Source organism: Bos grunniens, chromosome 7 (genome assembly GCF_055505025.1).
Source record: "Bos grunniens cultivar Pamir isolate PY7600 chromosome 7, Bosgru_T2T1.0, whole genome shotgun sequence".
Lineage (NCBI taxonomy): Eukaryota > Metazoa > Chordata > Mammalia > Artiodactyla > Bovidae > Bos > Bos grunniens.
Window position 1 is genome coordinate 43645240 of NC_141171.1, and position 18133 is coordinate 43663372.

General features: G+C 60.2%; 1 protein-coding gene across 3 annotated transcripts; it reads left to right on the plus strand.

Annotated features, from left to right (window-relative positions):
- The first annotated feature begins 1319 nt into the window (after positions 1–1319).
- Positions 1320–16497, plus strand: EFNA2 (ephrin A2). Of its 3 annotated transcripts, none has more exons than XM_086411342.1 (5): positions 1320–2113; positions 11510–11823; positions 12860–12949; positions 14016–14081; positions 15054–16497. In XM_086411342.1, the coding sequence occupies exons 1-5, from the start codon at positions 1455–1457 to the stop codon at positions 15173–15175; spliced, it is 1251 nt and encodes a 416-aa protein (XP_086267468.1). In that variant the 5' UTR covers positions 1320–1454; the 3' UTR covers positions 15176–16497. The 3 variants fall into 3 exon arrangements, with proteins under 3 accessions (XP_086267468.1, XP_086267469.1, XP_086267470.1); XM_086411344.1 differs by lacking the exons at positions 1320–2113; positions 12860–12949 and adding exons at positions 10167–10395; positions 10738–10821 and having other exon boundaries at positions 15054–16492; XM_086411343.1 differs by lacking the exon at positions 12860–12949.
- Positions 16498–18133: the final 1636 nt, after the last annotated feature.

Consider the following 18133-nt stretch of genomic DNA (forward strand, 5'->3'; position numbering starts at 1 on the left):
TTTGGCAGCCAGCCCTGGCCACCTGGGCTCATGGCCCCTGTCCCTGGGCTTAGGCCCCACGCCTCCCTGAGTGGCCACCCCATCACTCCCCAGAGAGCCAGACCAGCCAGCCTGGGCCAAGCCTGGCCTATGTGGCTGGAGCCCTAGACTCAGGCTCCAGTGGTCCAGACGGACTGTTTGGAGGGCTTGCCAGGTGAGCCTGGGCCAATTCTGGTCCTCTTTCAACCTCTGGGCCTGCCCCGGCCATTGCCGGGGGCGGGAGGTGGGGGCATGTTCCTACCTTCCTGTGTGGAGCCCTCTAGGCCAGGCCTGGGACTTCAGACTCTGGCAGCTACAGTCAATGGACAAGATCCAGAAGCCAGAACACCCCAAACAGATGAGCAGAGTTCCCTGGAAGGCAGAGGACAGACAACCTTGCGGGTAGGGCTGGAGGTGAGGAGGGCTGAAACACAGGGAGGACAGGCCTTGAAGGAAGAACTGAAATTTAACAGGAGGAAAGGGGAAGGCCTCTCAGGGAGCAGCCTGAGCAAAGAGGGGTAAGTTCTGGAGGCGAATGCTCAGGGAACACCTGGCACATGCCCCCAGCACATCCGAAATGCATTTACCCTCCCCACCTGGCTGTGGTGAAGCTCTGTCCGCTCTAGTGAGTTTTATGCAAGGAGTTCTGATAATCCCTCACGCATGACCTTTCAGCTCTAGGCGCCCAGACTGCTCCAGGCCAGGCCTGGAAAAGAGAAACAAGTCCAGAGAGGTAGAACCTGGCCGGGCACTGCTGACACTTTCCAGCCAGCACTTGGTGACAGTGTACCTTCAGAAACTCAGAGTCTGGTGAGGGAGAATAAGAGCAGAAACGAAGAACAGGACCCAAGTTCCTGGCCCACAGTCAGCTTCCTCCCAACCAATTTGCTCCCCACACCCAGGAGTGGTCACTTTGAGTGCCCCAAATGGGTCAAGCACTCTAGCCCTCTGCTCCACCCTCTTGCCAGACACCCTTCCTGCCCTTTTCCCTGGTTAGACTCCTTGTCCTCCCACCTCCTGCTGGCCTGGACCCCAGTCTGGGCTCCTGGGTATACTGGGCACCTGCTATGCCTGGTACCTTTCGTGGCTGAGGTCAGGATTTCTGTTTCCTTTCCTAGACAGGAGACAGACTCAGTGAGAATTGACCACCCTGGTGAGGGGTGTGCGTGTCGGGGGTCCTGCAGGGAGGCAGCAGCGGCCGCTGACTTCCCATTTTGGGCAGTGAGACTGCAAAACCCTTCACCAGGCTGGACAGGGTGGCTTGGTGTTGGGGGAGCCTGGGATAGAATTCTGAGGTCCGGGTTTGAGTGTGGGAGGGCACAGGGCGGTGAACCATTTCTGGGTCTTCTGTTCCTTTGGCCTGTTGACTCTGCAGACCAGATTGCTGGCTTGAATGGAGGTGGTTGAGAACAATCCGGACCCTGGGTCCAGCCCCCATGATAAGGAATGTGCACTCAGGGCCCCACAGAGTTGGGGTGACAGGGGGCAGGACCTGGGGCAGAGGGTACAAGCAGCCCGACCGGCGGAGGCCTCCAGGACGGTCTGGGCGGGGCAGGGGGATGGGGAGGTGGGGGCGCGGTTGGGGCTTCAGCCCCCCTCCCAGCCCCCGCGTGGCCGGGGCACGGCAGGAGGGGGCGCCCGCGGCCCTCCCGGCGTTCGGGCGGGACAAAGGCCGGAGCCCCGGCCCCTCCCCGGCGGGTGCGGTGGTGACGGCCCGCGCTCTTAGTGTCCGCGCTGCCGGGCAGGCGCCCGGGGCGACCCCGGCGCCCCGCCCGCCGCCGCCTGACTTCTCGGCGCCCGAGGTCGCGCGCGCTCAGGCGGGGGTGGCCGGGGATCTCCAAGCGTCGGCGCGCCCTCCTCCCGCCCGCCCCGCGCCCGCCCGCTCGGCGGCGGCGGAGGAGGCGGAGACGGCTGGCAGGCGGCGGCCAGGCGAGCGCGGCGGCCGGACCGGGGCCATGGCGCCCGCGCAGCCCCCGCTGCTGCCGCTGCTGCTGCTGCTGCTGCCGCTGCCGCCGCCGCCCTTCGCACACGGCGAGGACGCCGCCCGCGCCAACTCGGACCGGTACGCCGTCTACTGGAACCGCAGCAACCCCAGGTGAGTGCGGCCGCGGGCGAGGACCGCGCGCCGGGAGACCCCGGACTCCCCCACCCCAGCCTGGCCTCCCACCCCGGGCTCGGGGCGCCCCTGCGCGCTGCCCTCAGTAGTGGGGACGCCCGCTTCCCACGGGAGCCTCCAGGGAGTTCCGGCCACCGGAGTTTGGGGGACTCACTCTGCGTGCATCTCCCCTCGGGGCGCCCCTCCGCCTACAGGTTTGGGAGACTTGGCGCCCTGCATGCCTCGGAGCGCCGCCGGCCCAGGAGTTTGGGGATCCCCTCTGGCACCCTCAGAAGCCGTTTGTCCCTGAATTCCCTCCCCTTTCTTGGGGGACCCAATGCTCAGGTCTCTCCGGGGACCTCCGCTAGCTTTAGAGTTGGTGGGAATGCCCAGGAATCTTGTCACTGAGCCGCGCCCAAAGGTGAGGGACTGAGGTGGGGGACCGTGGCCCCGCAAGGGAGGGTTCCTCAGGCGCGTTCTGTCGGAGGCTCCCCAGATGAACTTGGGGAAGTTGGAATGTCCCTCTCGGTGGACCAGTGTCCACATTTGCTTCAGGGGGGTCCCTGGTCCGGGGTCTCAAAGGGACGGAGAGACTGAGGCACAGAGGAGGCTCGGGGTCTGTCCCCAGAGTCCTGATCAGGCGGTGTCCTCCGCTGTCCTCCTCTCACTGACTGGGAAACTGAGGTATGGAGGGGCCAAGCAGCTGGCTCAAGGTCACGGTGAGGGGAGCAGATCTGGGGCTAGGACCCAGGTGCCCCACCCGCCTGCCTGCAGACCTCCTCTAGGTCGGGTACTGAGTACGGTCTGGGGGCAGCGGGAGCCCCTGCTACTCCAGCGAGAAAAGTTTGCTGGGGACTGACCACATCCTGGTCAGCAGTGGAAGCCTCGGACCATCTGGGGTCTGGGAAGAGGGAGTGGGCTGAGGGGTCCCATGGGAGATGGGATCTAGGGTCCTACAGCTCCTGGTCCCCCCCACCGTCAGGGTCACGGTCATATCCAGGCCAGCTGGGGTGCACGTGGGGGCAGGGGCGCCGGTCTCCCCGCCCCCTGATCCTCTGCCTGCAGTCACTTTCTTTCGGTTTTCAAGAGCCAGCCGAACTGCCTGCCTTCCAAGCCAGCAGTACCCCGCCATCCCTTCACCGTCCCCTGCTGTCCTCGGTCCTCCTGCAGAAAGTTGCATAAACGACCGTCTTTGAGGCCAGCCCTGGGACCAGGGCAGCCTGTGTCCCAGGTCGGGGCAGGGAGCCCATGCGGACACCCCCCTCATTTGCCTGGCTGTGGGGTCAGCCCCAGGGCTGAGGGCAGAGATCCGGGGTCGACGAGGGACGGCCATGCTGCTGTGGAGCGGGTTCCCTGCACCACCCGCCCCACTGGTCACATGTGGGTTTGATTATGGTTCTTCCCTGCGGCCGAGCAGGGAGCCCAGCGGGCAGCGCTTCCCCGGCCCAAGTTTTTGGTTTCAGTCTCAAGAATCCCGTCCCAGCATGGCCTGTCCTTTGTTCTAGCAAATGCCAGACCCGCCAGGAGCTTCCAACGGGGACAGAAGGGGGTTGCGGAGGAGCCCGGCCGCTGCCCCACCTGCCACAGGGCTGCAGGCGGGATGCCGGCTGGGAAGGAGGCAGCCCCTGAGGCCGGCTCTGTCCAGCCGCTCAGCTGCCTCCTGTTGCTGACCCAACAGCTCTCTCTGACCAGCGCCCGAAGGGACAGCCTCACTGTCCAGCACAGACCCTGGCGGTCAGGACTGGCCTCTCCTCTGCGTCCTCCTGCTTGGGGTGTCCTGGGTGGGAGGTGACCTCCCCTACTTCCTGCAGCGGGGCCTGGGGTCCCAGGAACCCTCCGCCTGGGAAGCCCGGTTGGGTCAAGAATCAGGGCTCCGTTCACCGCCATGGTTGGGGATCTCTGCTAAAGGGTGGTCTCCTTGGGAGGTTGGGTATCCTGGGGTGTCTGGAGCAGAATCTGTGTCCAGTGACTGGGTGAGTGCCGGGCACAGGAGGAGGTTGCTGCCCAGCCTCAGGCTCTGAGGGTACCCGGAATGGACATTTTCTGAGGGTGCCCAGTTGCAGGGGCAGCTGCCAGGATGCAGGGAGAGGTGTGAAGTAGGCGGGTGGGCCTGATATGGGAGGCAGTGCCTCGAGCAGAGATGAGAGACAGGCCTGTGTGGGGACAGGCGAGAATGGGGTCGAAACAGGGAGACTGGTGGCGGCGGCCAGCAGAGGAGCCAGGAAACGCAGGGACAGGCTGTGCAGAGAGAGAGGGGGGCACACACAAAAGGCACCGTGCGTTGGGAAGGGGACCGAGCCAGGGCTGGGCCGCCTCGGGTGGGGTACTGTCAGGCAGCAGAGGAGCCACGGGGATGCATGAGGGCTGGTGGAGGACCACCAGGCCCAGGCAGTGCTGCAGTAAGGCCGGCCACCCTCGCCTGGCTGGCCTGTACCTGCGCCGAGGTAATGAGTGTGTGGCTGTGTTTCCCCAATTGCGTTCTCCTGCTGTGCCGTGGATTTCCTGTGCACACAAGGCTGGCCGACGCTGCCAGGGAGCCCCGCACCCACCTCCACCGCCGCTGAAGGGTGGAGACTGGGTCCAGCCACGGACCCCTGCACCCTCACTGGCCAGCTGTTCAGCCGTTTATCCGTCCAGTCCCCGCCTGAGCTGGGCACTGTGGGTCTGGCTGTCGGGTGTCTCTGGGCCTGTCTGTGGCCAGATTGGACTGGGCCGGGCATCCTGGCGGGCTGCTTCTGGGGCTGCGGGGGTGCAGGGACACCTCGGAGGCTCGCTGGGCTGCAGGGCACGTATGCCCTGTAGCTGCGTGTTCTTTCCCATGCTGTTTGGGGGTCCCAAGGCCTGGGAGGTGCACAGCTGTGTGCATGGAGCACACACACTGCCCACCCCCACTGCCACACAGATACTGAAGTGCCTATGTGTGTTTGGCAGCCCTGGCCCTGTGTTGTCTGCACACGTTTCCGCATATGTGTGCCTGGAGAACACATGTGTGCAGGGTGCATGCATGTTTGCAGCAGTGTGTCTGGATGTGGAGTGTGCGTGTGTATCTGTGCATGCAGATCAACACCTGGGGAGAAGGTGTGTCTGTATGTGGGGTGCACGTGTGTCTTTGGAATGTCTTCATGGCGCGCACACATGTCTGTGTGTACGGCCTGGCTCTGGGGGCCCCGGTGCGGGGGCTGACAGCCCACACCAGAGGGGGGTGGTCACAGCTTGCCCTCCGTGCCCACCTGACCACTCCTCCACCCCCTCCTCCAGCCCAGGTGGGTCCCTGCTGGGGGTATGTGTCCGGGTCCTGTGGGCTGGGCTCCTTGCTGCCCATGGTGCAGAGGGGCCATCGATATTCAGAGCTGGCACCGGCAGGGACCCTCCTGTCCCTGAGTCCTCCACCTGGTTGGAAGTCTGCAGCCTGGGTGGACCCAGTGGTGCAGACCCTGACTGGGGTCCTGATTGCCCTTGGGTGTGGGCAGCGGCCACGTTCCCGTCTCAAATGACCAGGGGGAAGATAGTGACTAGGACTACGTCCTCCCTGTGGGGGTGTCAGGCACCCCTGGTGCCTGCCAGCCATGCCCAGGCTTCCAGAGAACCGGCTTTGAAGGGGGTGATGCCATATTTTGCCGCATGAGGCTTTTTTGTTTTGTTTGAAAGAAGCTCATCCACTCGACTTCAGGGGGACTTGGAGAGTGAGGACCCATGGACCCAGGAGTCTTGGGGTCTGAGGGTGTGGTCTGGGGGGCCATGGAGGGCTGGAGCTTGGACTTGGGGATCTGGGAAGCCCTTGGGCTAGTGGCTTGGCTGCTCAGAGCCCCTGCGTTGTGTTTCCTCTGTGAAGTGGGGTGGCGGGCTGTGCCCCTCTGCGGACGGCAGCAGGGCGGGCCCCGGTGTGGATGGGCGAGGCATGGATGTGACCCCAAGGGACCAGAGGCCCCCAACGGGGAGGGGAAATGGAGGCCATTCCTCCCTGCAGACAAGCAGGGAGGCTCCAGGCCGGCCCACAGTGTATCTGCAGTAGCGGCGAGGTTCAGGTGGTTATGCAGCAGGGGGAACCGCAGTGCTGGGGTAGGGACCAGTTCTGAGGTGCCCCCACCTGCTGGTAGCCTGGGCTCTGAGGCTGGGATCCACAGGCTCCCTTTCCCCAGCCTTGGTCTCTCCCCACGGTGGACAACTGCCTCTCACCCCCACCCTGGGCAGCTCAGCGTACAGAGGAGGAAACTGAGGCAGCAGCCAAGCTGACGACTGGGGGAAGGGGAGGGACTGGCCTCTAGCCTGCCTGGGAGCTGGGCCCGGGGAAGGGGCAGCCATCTCTGACCTCAGGGGCCCTCAGCAGATGTCCCCTGGGGGTCATGGGTCCCTCGAGGCCGCAGGTGCAGAGGTAGCTGACCTTGGGATGCGCAGGTGTGTGAACGGGGGGTCTGGGAGTCAGGGTTCCTGCAGGTTCAATGGCTTGTTCTGCAGCCCCTGAGCCAAGCCCAATGCAGGGTCCTGCCTCGGCAGCAGGTCCCCTCCCCTCACCAAGGCACCCAGCACGGACCAGCCTCAACCCCCATCCCCCTGGCATTGCTTTGGGGAAATTGTCTGTGGTGGACAGTTCCAAAAGGAGGGCTCGACTGTGTCCCCTGCCCAGTGGGCCAGGCAAGGAAGGGCACGGCCACCTTTGTGCTGCCCCATTGCAGACACACAGCTGAGAGCTTGGAGCACACAATCCAGATTCCGAGCTCTGCGGGCTGGCCCCGGTGGGGGCTCACCCCCATACCCACTCCCATGCGGGGTCTTGACTTCGAGGGGCTCTGTTTGCCACCCTGGCCACGCACCCCCTCATCTCGCCTGTCCACTTCATGGGTCGGGCTCCCCATTATGCCCCCATTTCATGAACCCAGGGAAAGTGATTTACCCATGGTCAGGAGGAAGTTATGTCCAGTGGGGGGACCCCCTCTGAGAGGCATGCAGGTCTGGGGCTGGCTGAGGAGTGCGGGGACACCATACACACGGTGGGGGCTGAGGAGGGCGGGGTGACCCAGGCAGGCATGCCCCGTGGACTGGGCACCCGGGCCTCCTCCTGCCTGAGACCAAGGCCCGGTGGGGTGTGGGCTGACCCTGCGGCCCTTCCCTCACCTTCCCCACCCACCCCGCCCCATTTGTTTCACCTCCTGCTTCCCATGGTGGGGCCCGTGCCTCAGTTTACCCTGTACCCACAAGGCCATAATCGTCCTTTCTCAGCTGATGCTGCACTATCGTGAGGCCATGATTTTCTTTCCTTTTTCTTGAAAGCCTTTTCTTATATATTTATTGGGCTGTGCCAGGTCTTGGTTGCAGCACGCGGGATCTTCAAGCTTCTTTGTGAGATTTAGTTCCCTGACCAGGGATGGAACCCAGGCCCCCTGCATTGGGAGCATGGAGTCTTAGCCACTGGATCCCCAGGGAAGTCCTGAGGCCCTAATTTTCAGTGAGGTTCCAGCCTTGGCCTTTGGGGGCTCTGCTGTCCATTTGGGCAGGCCTGGGTGTCTCTTTGCTGGGGTCTTCATTGGCATCTCTGAGCCCTTTAGTAGGAGCTGTGAAATGGCTCAGACCAGGGAGACAAGAGACAGAAAGTCGGAGAGTGAAGGGGACACACTCCCCCGCCTGCCCACCCCTGCCTCAGTTTCCAGGTTGGGAAGGCAGCCCAGCACCCCACTCCCATTTCGGGTGAGACTCCTAATTAGTTTCTGTGCTGTTAGCATCTAATGACTTGACTGTCGCCTGACTGGAGCTAATTAGCTGCAGGCCGGGTGGTTGCCAGAGGAAGGGGTGGTAGGTGGGGTTGGAGTGGCTGCCTGCAGGGTGGACATTGGCAGGGGGCAGGCAGGGTGAACCACTGGGGGTGAAGGTGTAGAAGTTGGGGGCGGAAAGGTCTGAAGCCTCGGGGAGCCCTGTGTCTGGGAACCATCCCAAGTCAGTCATTAACCCCTTAGTGAGAATTTCGATCTGTATCTACTGCTCCCAGGGATCATTTGCATATCAGGCCTCGGCACTGGTGGAGGAAATGAAGGCTTTGTCTTGCTCTCACCAGGTTCGGCTTGGGGTGGGGTCCATCTCCCCTCCATTGATGCCACCCTGAGCAGGGGCAAGGTGCCAGCTTGGAACTGGGAATGCCAATACAAGGCCATGGCTATTTTAGAGCAGGGAAGGGAGAAAAATGTCCATTTTGGCTCCCAGAGCTCAGGTGTGGGGATAGGTGGGTGGGGCTTCTCCTGGGATCCACCTGCCTGGGGGTCCCGGTTTCCCCACCTTGAGGCAGCTTTCTGCTCCCCATGACTCTATCACCTCAAAGACCTTGAGCGTTTGGCCTTTGACCTACTAACAAACATGTATTGAGCACCACTGTATACTGGGCTCATGCTGGTCACCAAGCAAGGTACAGAGAAGGAGGCTGACCCCCGGAAGGCAGACAGTGTAACGGTATAAATACAATGATGTCCAAAAGATATGAGTTGGGGAAAGTACGGAAAGGCTTGTCAGGCCGAGGGAACAGTGTGTGCAACGGCCCTGGGACAGGAACAGGAGCAGCCCCGAGGCTGGCATGGCTGGAAGGGAGTGAGCTGGGGAAGTCAGGGGGTGATGAGGTTGTGGGTGGGGGCCATATGAGGCCCCATGAGCCTGGGAGGACTGTGGATTTTGTTCTGAGTGATGGGGAGCCAATAGAAGGCTTTGAGCCAGTGGATGGCGAGGTCTGATGGATACCCAGAAAAGTGAGTCCTGGATTTTGGGGGGCCCGAGTGGGACCTGGATGTCCAGCCTCTGACCCAGCAAAGCAGGTTTGGCCACAGATATTCTAATGAAGGTGAGCTGGGGGGACCTGATGGTGCTGGTGTCAAGAGGGGAGGAAGGCCAGCATGATGGGGAAAGACAGGCAGGAGAAAGGGGAGACAATGCAGCCCACCTTTTCTCCGGAAGTGCCCTGCGTGGAGTCACATCCTCTGCCAGACTGAACGGACATCCCCGGCATCAAGCCAGGGACAAGAGGGAAAACTGAGGCTCAGAGGCCAGGACCAGGACTCCCCAACCTCTGCCTATGGCTCCCCGTCACAGCCTCCCCTGCAGGGCCTGCTGGGGTGAGGGTGGGTCCCTGGGCGGCTGCTGGGCCGTGGCTGTCATCGATCGGTTGATCAATTGGGCTTTCAATGGGGCCAGGAAGGAGTGAAAATGACTTTTCAAAAAGCCTGGAGCAGCGTCTGCATCGATCGTGCCCAAGGGGCCGGAGGACGCGGCTGGTCAATGAGACGCCTGTGCCCGGCCAGCCGCAAAGCAGCCCATGGGATGGGCAGGCTCCTAGCCCCACTCAGGGCTGCCCTGTGTCTATGGGGTGCTTGCTGTGTGCACAGCTGAAGTTCTCCCATCCGCCTCAGGGACCATCTCCATGACAGAGTTGGAAACAGTCTTTGAGAAGAGAAGGGAAGACCCAGCTGGGCTCCATCCTGGGTTGGAACCAGATGAGGTTTCTCGGCCCCCAGTGGACCTGCACTGCCAGACACATTTATTCTGCAAAGGCCTTCCCACCTCTGCGGGAGGGAGTGGGCACCCTATTCCTGGGTGAACCCAGTGCAGCAGGGAAGGGCTGGGATTTAATCCACTCCCCCTACTTCCCAACCTGAAATTCTCTGAACTTTGACTTCAGCCACAGACTTGATATCATCATCCGGGGGCCCTCCTGACGGGTGGGGAAACTGAGGCACCATGGGCCAGTCCCCTGCTTGCCTTCTTCCCAGCTCAAGGGTCCCCGGAGCCCTCACCCCCGCCTGACACGATCTCGGGGTGGTGGGGGGCCAGCCAATGCCATGTGATCATCCAGCCACCCCTTCAGGTGCCGGCTGTGCCAGTTAGTGCTCCTGGTATGGGGGCCGCCTTGCTCCCTTCCGTGGTACGGGGCAGCTGGCACGTGGGCATGCACAGAGGCAGCGGCGGGGCCGGGGCCCCAGTGGCCTCGCCCTCCCTCACTGCTGCCGCCCCTCATCAGGCCTCAGTTTCCCTGCTGGTGTGAGGAGGGAGGAGGTGGGGGAGCTTGCCCCCAACCCTCCGCTGCCAGGCCTTTTATGTGCTAATAATCCCCTCTTGGGAGGCCCCCTTGTCCCCCCTCGGTCCAGGCCGCGTTTACATGACTGGGACCCGGGGGACTGCGTCCTGGAGATCTAAAGGCTCCTGGCGCTGTAGCCGGAGGCATTGATGGAAGGGGAGCGCCCTGTCCCTCGCTCAGCTGACCTCCATCCTTGCCTGATGAGGCTGGGTCAAGGGGGCCCCCAGGGAAAGGGGTATAGGCTCTATGACAGCTGAGGAGACCTCCAGGGCCAAGGCTGGGGGCAGAGCTGGTGAGCTAAGGTGTCAGGGGTGGGGAATCAGGGAGTTGTGGGGTAGCTGCCAGATTTTGGAGGCTCTGGAGGGAGGATGAAAAATGTCACTCAGGGTGGAAGGGTTGGGGCTGAGGGGGGTCAAACCCAGGGCACCCCTGAGTTGGACTGAGGGATGAGGGTGTCTGAGCATCCTTCATGTCAAGCCCCCCCCCCACCCCAGGGATACAGGAGAGGGGCCAAGCCTGTCTCAGAGAGGCAGGGATCATTGACCTGTGTCCCAGGTACCCTGGGTCTTCTTGGCAGGCAGATCTGCAGAAGGAAAACAGGAGGTTATCTCTGGGGATGGCATGGAGGGCTGCCTGGAGGAGGGGGCATTGAAGTCAAGCAGTTAAAGCCTTTGGAGTGGGACTTCCTGGTGGGGGGGTGGATATCTTGTGCCACGCCTGTTGTGGCTGAAGGGCCCAGATGTGGATTCTGCAGGGAATTGAGGGTCTGGGGGGCTGTCACAGGGCACCTGCTTGGGTGCATGTGGTTACCCAGAATGCCTGGCGGCAGGCCCTCGTCCCTGGGACAAACCTCACGGTGGGCCTGGGGCTCAGGGCTAGTCTGGGTCTCCAGGCACCTGCTCTGGCCTTGGTGTGGCAAGGTTGTTGTGCCAGGCAGGGGACCATGGGCTCAGACCCTGGCACCTGACTGTAGGCAGGGTGTCCCCCCCCACCCCACAACCCCTCACCCTTCCCCCATCTCCGACCTACCTTTTTCCTCTGCACTGACCCATCACCCACACACCCTCCCACGGCTCCCCATCCCCCTGTGCTGACCAGTGACCCCTCCCCATTTACCTTTTCGCTGACTCTGCGCTTGCCTCCTGCACTGACCCATCAACTCCACACCCTCCCCGGGCTCCCCATCCCCAGGCCCTGCCCCTTCCCTGCGCTGACCAATGACCCCTCCCCATTTACCCCATCTGTTAACTTTCCCTTTTCTCCTGCACTAACCCCTCACCCTACTCCCGGCCCCTGCTCCGCATCCCTGAGCCCTCCTCCCCCGCGCTGACTGCCGGCCCCGCCCTCAGGTTCCACGCGGGCGCGGCAGACGACGGCGGCGGCTACACCGTAGAGGTGAGCATCAACGACTACCTGGACATTTACTGCCCGCACTACGGGGCACCGCTGCCACCGGCCGAGCGCATGGAGCACTATGTGCTGTACATGGTCAACGGCGAAGGCCACGCCTCCTGCGACCACAGGCAGCGCGGCTTCAAGCGCTGGGAGTGCAACCGGCCCGCGGCGCCCGGGGGCCCGCTCAAGTTCTCCGAGAAGTTCCAGCTCTTCACGCCCTTCTCTCTGGGCTTCGAGTTCCGCCCGGGCCACGAGTACTACTACATCTGTGAGTGGGGGCGGGCTCCCTCCTCCTCCCCCTCGTCTCCCTTCCCCTCCTCCTCCCTCCTTCCTCCTCTCTTCTCTGCCGGGGCCTCTGGTCTCCATCCTCGCGCCCTCGGCCTGCAGGTCAGCCTCTGGGCTACTGAGCCAGTGGCCCCACGGTCAGTTCGTCTTACCCTGAGACCAGGGGGGCCCACCCCATGTTGCACTGAAGCCAGAAACTAGGCCTGCCTAGTCTGGTCGGGGAGGAGAGATGGAGGACACACCGTGAACCGGGCAGGCATCTCCCAGGCCTACCCCGTCCCTTCCCCTCGCACCAGATTCCCAGAGGAGTGTGGAGGCGGTTCAAGGTCGGAGGCAGCCTTGGTCCAGGTCCACTTGGCATTCATGCTGTGCTGTAGGCCTGGGGGAGTCGAGCGGGTAAACTGTCCCCTCCTCTGCTGGGGTTAGGGGCTCCCGAGGGCCCCCTTCTTCCTCCTCCCCACCAAATGCCAAGGGCAGGGCCTGGCGTGGCGGAGTGTGCCCAGAGTTCAAGTTCCCAGTAGCCAGGCCTCAGCAGCCCCTAGTCTCTGAGAATCTGAGAACAGGAGGGTCCCCCATAGCCCCTGCCAAGATGAGGGCCCAGGAAATCCACCTGGGCCCAAGGCGCTGGCTCTGAGGGGTTGTGCGGCCCCATTTCTCAGCATCCTGGAGACTGATGGGGAGCAGGTGGGGAGGCCCCCCTACCCCCCAACCCAACCCCCGCCCTGGGCTTCCGGGAGGGACCCAGCGCCTCACCACCCTGGTTCCCGCTGAGTCAAATTAAACTCTACGAGGCTCCATTTCCTCCTTTCTCTGCTCTATTTGGATTTTTTCCTTTTAATTCAAGGAAGAAGAGGGTGGGGGAGGGGAAGAAGGTGTTTAAATTAAGTCCCTGTAATGTAAGAAAAATTACATTTTTCTTTCCGAGATGGGAGTTTCATAAAGATAATTATTGTAATTATTCGTTCTATCTCTGTGACGAATGTTATTTTTATTACGTGCTTTTTATCTTCATCTCCCAGCACGAGGGACTTCTTGGGGGCAGGCAGAGGTGACGGCCACAAAGAGGACCGGCCAAGAACAAAGGCGGGGATGGGCCTGGCCGCAGCCATGTGGGTGCCTGCACCTGTTCACCTGTGTGAAGCCCACCACCCACATAGCCCGAGGCCTCCCTCCCTGTCCCCAGCCTGGCCCCCAAGCCCCTCTCTCCTGACTCATGGCCAGTGCTATTGGACCTCCCCTGTCTCCAAAGTGGACCAAGAAGCAGGGAACCCTATGGTGGAATTTTAGGTGTGAGGACTCAATGCACTTCAACCTCCATGTGACCCCGGGCCTTGTGGGTCACTGTCCAAGGGAGGCCGGATGCTGCTTCCTTCCCAGGCCTAGTGGGCTCAGGCAGTCACCCAGTTGGGGCTTCTCTGGTGACATAGTGATAAGTAAATCTGACTGCCAATACAGGAGACGCAAGAGATGTGGGTTCGATCCCTGAGTCGGGAAGGTCCCCTGGAAGAGGGCATGACAACCCACTCCAGTATTCCTGCCTGGAGAATCCCATGGACAGAGGAGCCTGGTGGGCTGCAGTCCATGGGATCACAAAGAGTGGGACACGACTGAGTGTGCATGCACACCAAAGCACCTACCTTGGGCCACATGAGGCCTAGATAGGGGGTGACTTGCCAACATCGCAGATCCCTGACAGCAGGGATTTGATCTCAAGTCAATCATTTGTTTGTGGGGTTTTTTTGCTATTTGATTTTGTTTTGTTTTGGTTTTGGCTGTGTGGCATGTGGGATCTTAGTTCTCTGATGAAGGATCAAACGCCTGGACTGCCAGGGGATTCCCTTTATTTGCTTATTGAAAACACACACTTTTATTCATCACCTTTGAACCTTGTCCTGTGCTGCCCTGGGGTAAGATGGAGTCAGACATAGACACCCCACCCCCATCTCTGGGGTTAGGAGTCAGTGAAGTGAGGGGCAAGGGCAGCATGCAAGAAGACTTCTGGGAATTCATGGGCATTATGTCTGGGCCTTTGATGTATGATGAGGAGTTTTATGTATGGATTCCCCTACCTGGGGTCAGGCTTGGGTCACGGGCATGGGGAAGGAGATGCAGTCCCAAGAGGTCCCAGGCACCAACAGTCCCCTGCCCTACTAATCCCCAGCCCCTCTCTTCCAGCTGCCACACCGCCCAATGCTGTGGACCGACCCTGCCTGCGACTGAAGGTTTATGTGAGGCCAACCAGTAAGTGCTTGGGGGTCAATGGGGTCCTCAACTCACAGAACCCACTGAGTGGTCGGTGGAATCAGGAAGGAGGTGGTGACAGCGTACCCTAGGGAGTCCCACAATTTCACCAATGGCTGGGACAGGCCCTGCAAATGGGGCCATGTCAGACCTTCAAGAATGAAGTTTCAGTTTTTCCCTGGTGGGCTAGTGGTTAAGAATCCTCCTGCCAGTGCAGAGGGTGTGGGTTCGATCCCTAGCATGCTGTGGAGCAGCTAAGCCTGTGCACCACAACTATTGAAGCCTATGTCCCTAGAGCCCGTGCTCGGCAGCAAGAGAAGGAGCCAAAATGAGAAGCCCACATGCCGCAATGAAGAATAGCCCCCGCCTACTGCAACTAGAGAAAGCCTGTGTGCAGCAATGAAGACCCAGTGCAACCAAAAACAAATAAATTTAAGAAAGAATGAAGGTTGAAGTCTGCAGCTGGGCCTCCCTGAGGCTGAAGCCCTCTTTACCCAGAGTGGGCTTCGGGAAAGTTCTCTAGAATATCCATGTTCTGAGCTCTTGAAACATCGTGATGCTCAGAGGGAAGGGGGATTCCCATGGCCTCACCACTTTACCCAACTCCAGGCACATTTATTGGGCTCCTGCTGGTTGCCACACTCTGTATTGGAGGCGTTGCCCCAGAGGTACAGGGACACAGATCCCTTAGAGCAGGGTCATGATCTCAGGCCAATCATCTGGTTACACTGTTTTTTAATTTTTGCTGTTTGATTTTATTTTGTTTTTGGCTGCACTGTGCACCGTGTGCAGTCACAGTTCCCCAATCAAGGATCAAACCCGTGGCCTCTGCAGGGAAAGCCTGGAGTGCTAACCACTCCAGGGAAGTCCTGAAACTGAGATGTTTAACAACACTGGGTATTGAGGTCTAGGAAGCAGGGTGGGGGTGGGTGGGCCTGCCACTGACCACCCTGTCTCTTTGTCCCCCTACAGACGAGACCCTGTATGAGGCCCCCGAGCCCATCTTCACCAGCAATAACTCCTGCAGTGGCCTGGGCAGCTGCCAGCTCTTCCTCAGCACTGTCCCCGTGCTGTGGACCCTCCTGGGCTCCTAGCCCGCCAGAGGACGCTGGCTCCACCTCGATGGCCCGCCTCTGAGACCAAATAGAGACGCCGCTCCTCCCGCCGCTGGTGCTGCTCTGTGAGGCAGGGCTGTCCACACGTCCCAGGCTGGCCGGGGCGGGGGCAGCCGAGGCCCCCCCAACCCGTGCCCGAGAGGCTGGTTGTCCACCCAGCTCGTGGCCACGCCGTCTTGTCTGGAGGCCCTGGTGAACCAGGGGACCTCTTGGCAATGTTGGATTTTTGTTTTGTTTTGTTTTGAGTGTATTTTTCATGGTTGGATCGGAAAGACTTGAGTTTCTAATTTAATTTATTCCTTGCTGTCGCCTGTGACTTTGGGAAGGAAACAGAATGGATGGATGGGGCAGGGGTTCCCGGCCCACTGGGAGAAGGGGAACCAGGGACCCCTGGCCTGGTCATTCCATTTGTTGGTCCTGGCTGGAGGTGACCGTGGAGTGGACCCCTAGGTGCCCTGGGACAGGCTGGCCTGAGGCAGAAGGGGCAGGCAGGTAGTGAGTTCCCCTGACTCTGGTCCATGGGCCCTCAGACCCCCGTCAACCCAGCTCTCCCCTCCTCTCTCCCGGTCATTGTCTCCCAGAGCAGAAACCACGAGGTTTCACTGGAGGTCGCCATGGAGCCCTGGTCCTGGGAATCATAGCATCCTAGTATCTTAGCGATGTCTTAGGCCCCCTCATCCCCTCAGCCTCACACAGTCACCCCAGAGGCAGAGAAGACATTACATTTCTGTAAATAGAGCCAGCAAGTATATACTGTGATTTATTTTTACTGTATTCCTGAGGATGGACTGGAATGTTTCTTTTTTTCCTCACCCCTTCATGTTGGGGGGAGGGTCTTTTATTTTGGCGGGGGGGTGGGGTAGACTTTTTAGTGTAGAAGCTGCACTTCGCAATAAGCTCCTTTGTCTGTCAGACCCCCTTTCCTCTCCTCTATGACTAATGTTTGTAAGAAAAAAGGAAAACAGGACAAAACAAAACTGGGGGGAGGGGGGTGTTGAACATCACCACCCAAAAAAGAAACCCCCTCCGGAAGACACTTTAATGAAGTAAACAGCTCATTTATACAGATTTCATATTTCTACCCGCCTTTCCTGATCTGTGTTTTATATATATTATATATAAATATATATGGTGCGTGGCCGCTGGGAGCCGGCTCAGGCACGCCGGCGGTGCGGGGGCTTTTGTAGGGGTCATGGGCGGGCGGCCTTGCCACGCCTGGAGCTGGCGACGGGGCCTCCCCAACTCCGTCACAATCAACTTTGGATTCTGTATTTTTTTATAATAAAATGAGCGTAAGCATCCAGGGTGTGTATTTGTATTTGGGGCCTGCCAGTCCTTGTTGGAGGGGTGGTTTGAGCTTGTAATTTGGGCTTGGGTCTGAGATCTGCTGGGGAGCCGTGTCTGCAGACCGTAGGGCTGATGGCGAATCTTTGCTTCTGGGTGTGTGTCGTTTGGGCACAGGGCCCTGGCATGAGCATTTGTGGGGTGCTGTGCCTTTTTTCATCTCCCTGGGAAATGGAAACAAATCCCTTCTCCCTGGGGCAGCTATGGGGAGGCTGGGAAGAGGCGGGGCTGCCTTTGAGTACACTGCTGCTGCTGCTGCTAAGTCGCTTCAGTAGTGTCCGACTCTGTGCGACCCCAGAGACAGCAGCCCACCAGGCTCCCCCATCCCTGGATTCTCCAGGCAAGAACACTGGGGTGGGTTGCCATTTCCTTCTCCAATGCATGAAAGTGAAAAGTGAAAGTGAAGTCGCTCATTCATGTCTGACTCTTAGCAACCCCATAGACTGCAGCCTACCAGGCTCCTCCGTCCATGGGATTTTCCAGGCAAGAGTACTGGAGTGGGGTGCCATTGCCTTCTCCGTTGAGTACACAGCAGGGGCTTATTAAGTATCCACCACCTGATGCACCTGAGCAGATTGGAACCCCCAGACCCCAGGGCCAGTCGTTTCCCGTACCCTTCATCCATGCTGGGGGGCAGTCCCCAGGTTCTATGACAGGTCTCTTAGGATCCTACCAAGTTCTATGTGTGGTGGTCCACTGCCTAAGACTCTGAGCTCCCAATGTAGGGGGCTCGGGTTCGATCCTGATCAGGGAACTAGATCTGACATGCCACAGCTAAAGATCCTGAATGCCGCAGTGAAGACTGAAGATCTCTCGTGCCACAACTAAGACCTGGTGCAGCCAAACAATAAAACAATGAAAAAAAAAAGTTCCATGTCATCTTGGTCACCAGGCTCTGCCAAAGTGTGACTCAGTGTCCCCAGTGACTCCAGGCCAGCGTGGAGGTTTGTCTGTCATCTTGAATCCCCTCCCAGCTTCCAGGCAGCATGTATCAGAGGGTTCTGGAGTCCCAGGGGCCTTCGCCCCAGCCTGGCCCAGGAGAGGCACAGAGTGGGGCTGAGGGAGGGGGCCTCGGGGCTGCTCCTCGCCTCAGTGCCACCCGAGGGGACTGTAGCATCCCCGGCACAATGAGTGGAGTGGGAAGGCTCTGGGCTAATTAATTCGGCCGTGCTGGGTCCGGCGACGGGGGCTGCCTCTTAATGAGGCCAGCAAGCGACACAAAGATCCCTGTGTGCGCCCCACCCGCCCTGCCCAGCATCAGGGGACGCAGGGTGGCCACTGTGCAGAGTGCCACGGAGGGAGAGCCGAGGGACCCCTGCACTCTGAGGCTTCCTTTGCCCACCCTTCCCGAGACCCCTCACCCAAACACCCCAACTCGACCACAGGGCTGGAGGGAACTGGTGAGAGAGGGTTAAATGCGAGGATTGTGGGGCAGAATCGTAGCAGCTCATTTTGATTTTGTTACTAAAAAATTTGAGATATAATTGACATACCACACAAGCCATCCGTTTCAAGTACAATTCCACAATTTCTATTCATTTACAGGGTTGAGCAACCATCACTACTGATTCCAGAACATTCCATCACCCCCCA

Coding starts and splice junctions, on each gene's coding strand:
- EFNA2 (XM_086411342.1), top strand. CDS start 1,455: ATGATAAGGAATGTGCACTCAGGGCCCCACAGAGTTGGGGTGACAGGG. Junction 11,824..12,859: donor CCACGAGTACTACTACATCT/GTGAGTGGGGGC, acceptor TTCATCTCCCAG/CACGAGGGACTTCTTGGGGG. Junction 14,082..15,053: donor GGTTTATGTGAGGCCAACCA/GTAAGTGCTTGG, acceptor GTCCCCCTACAG/ACGAGACCCTGTATGAGGCC.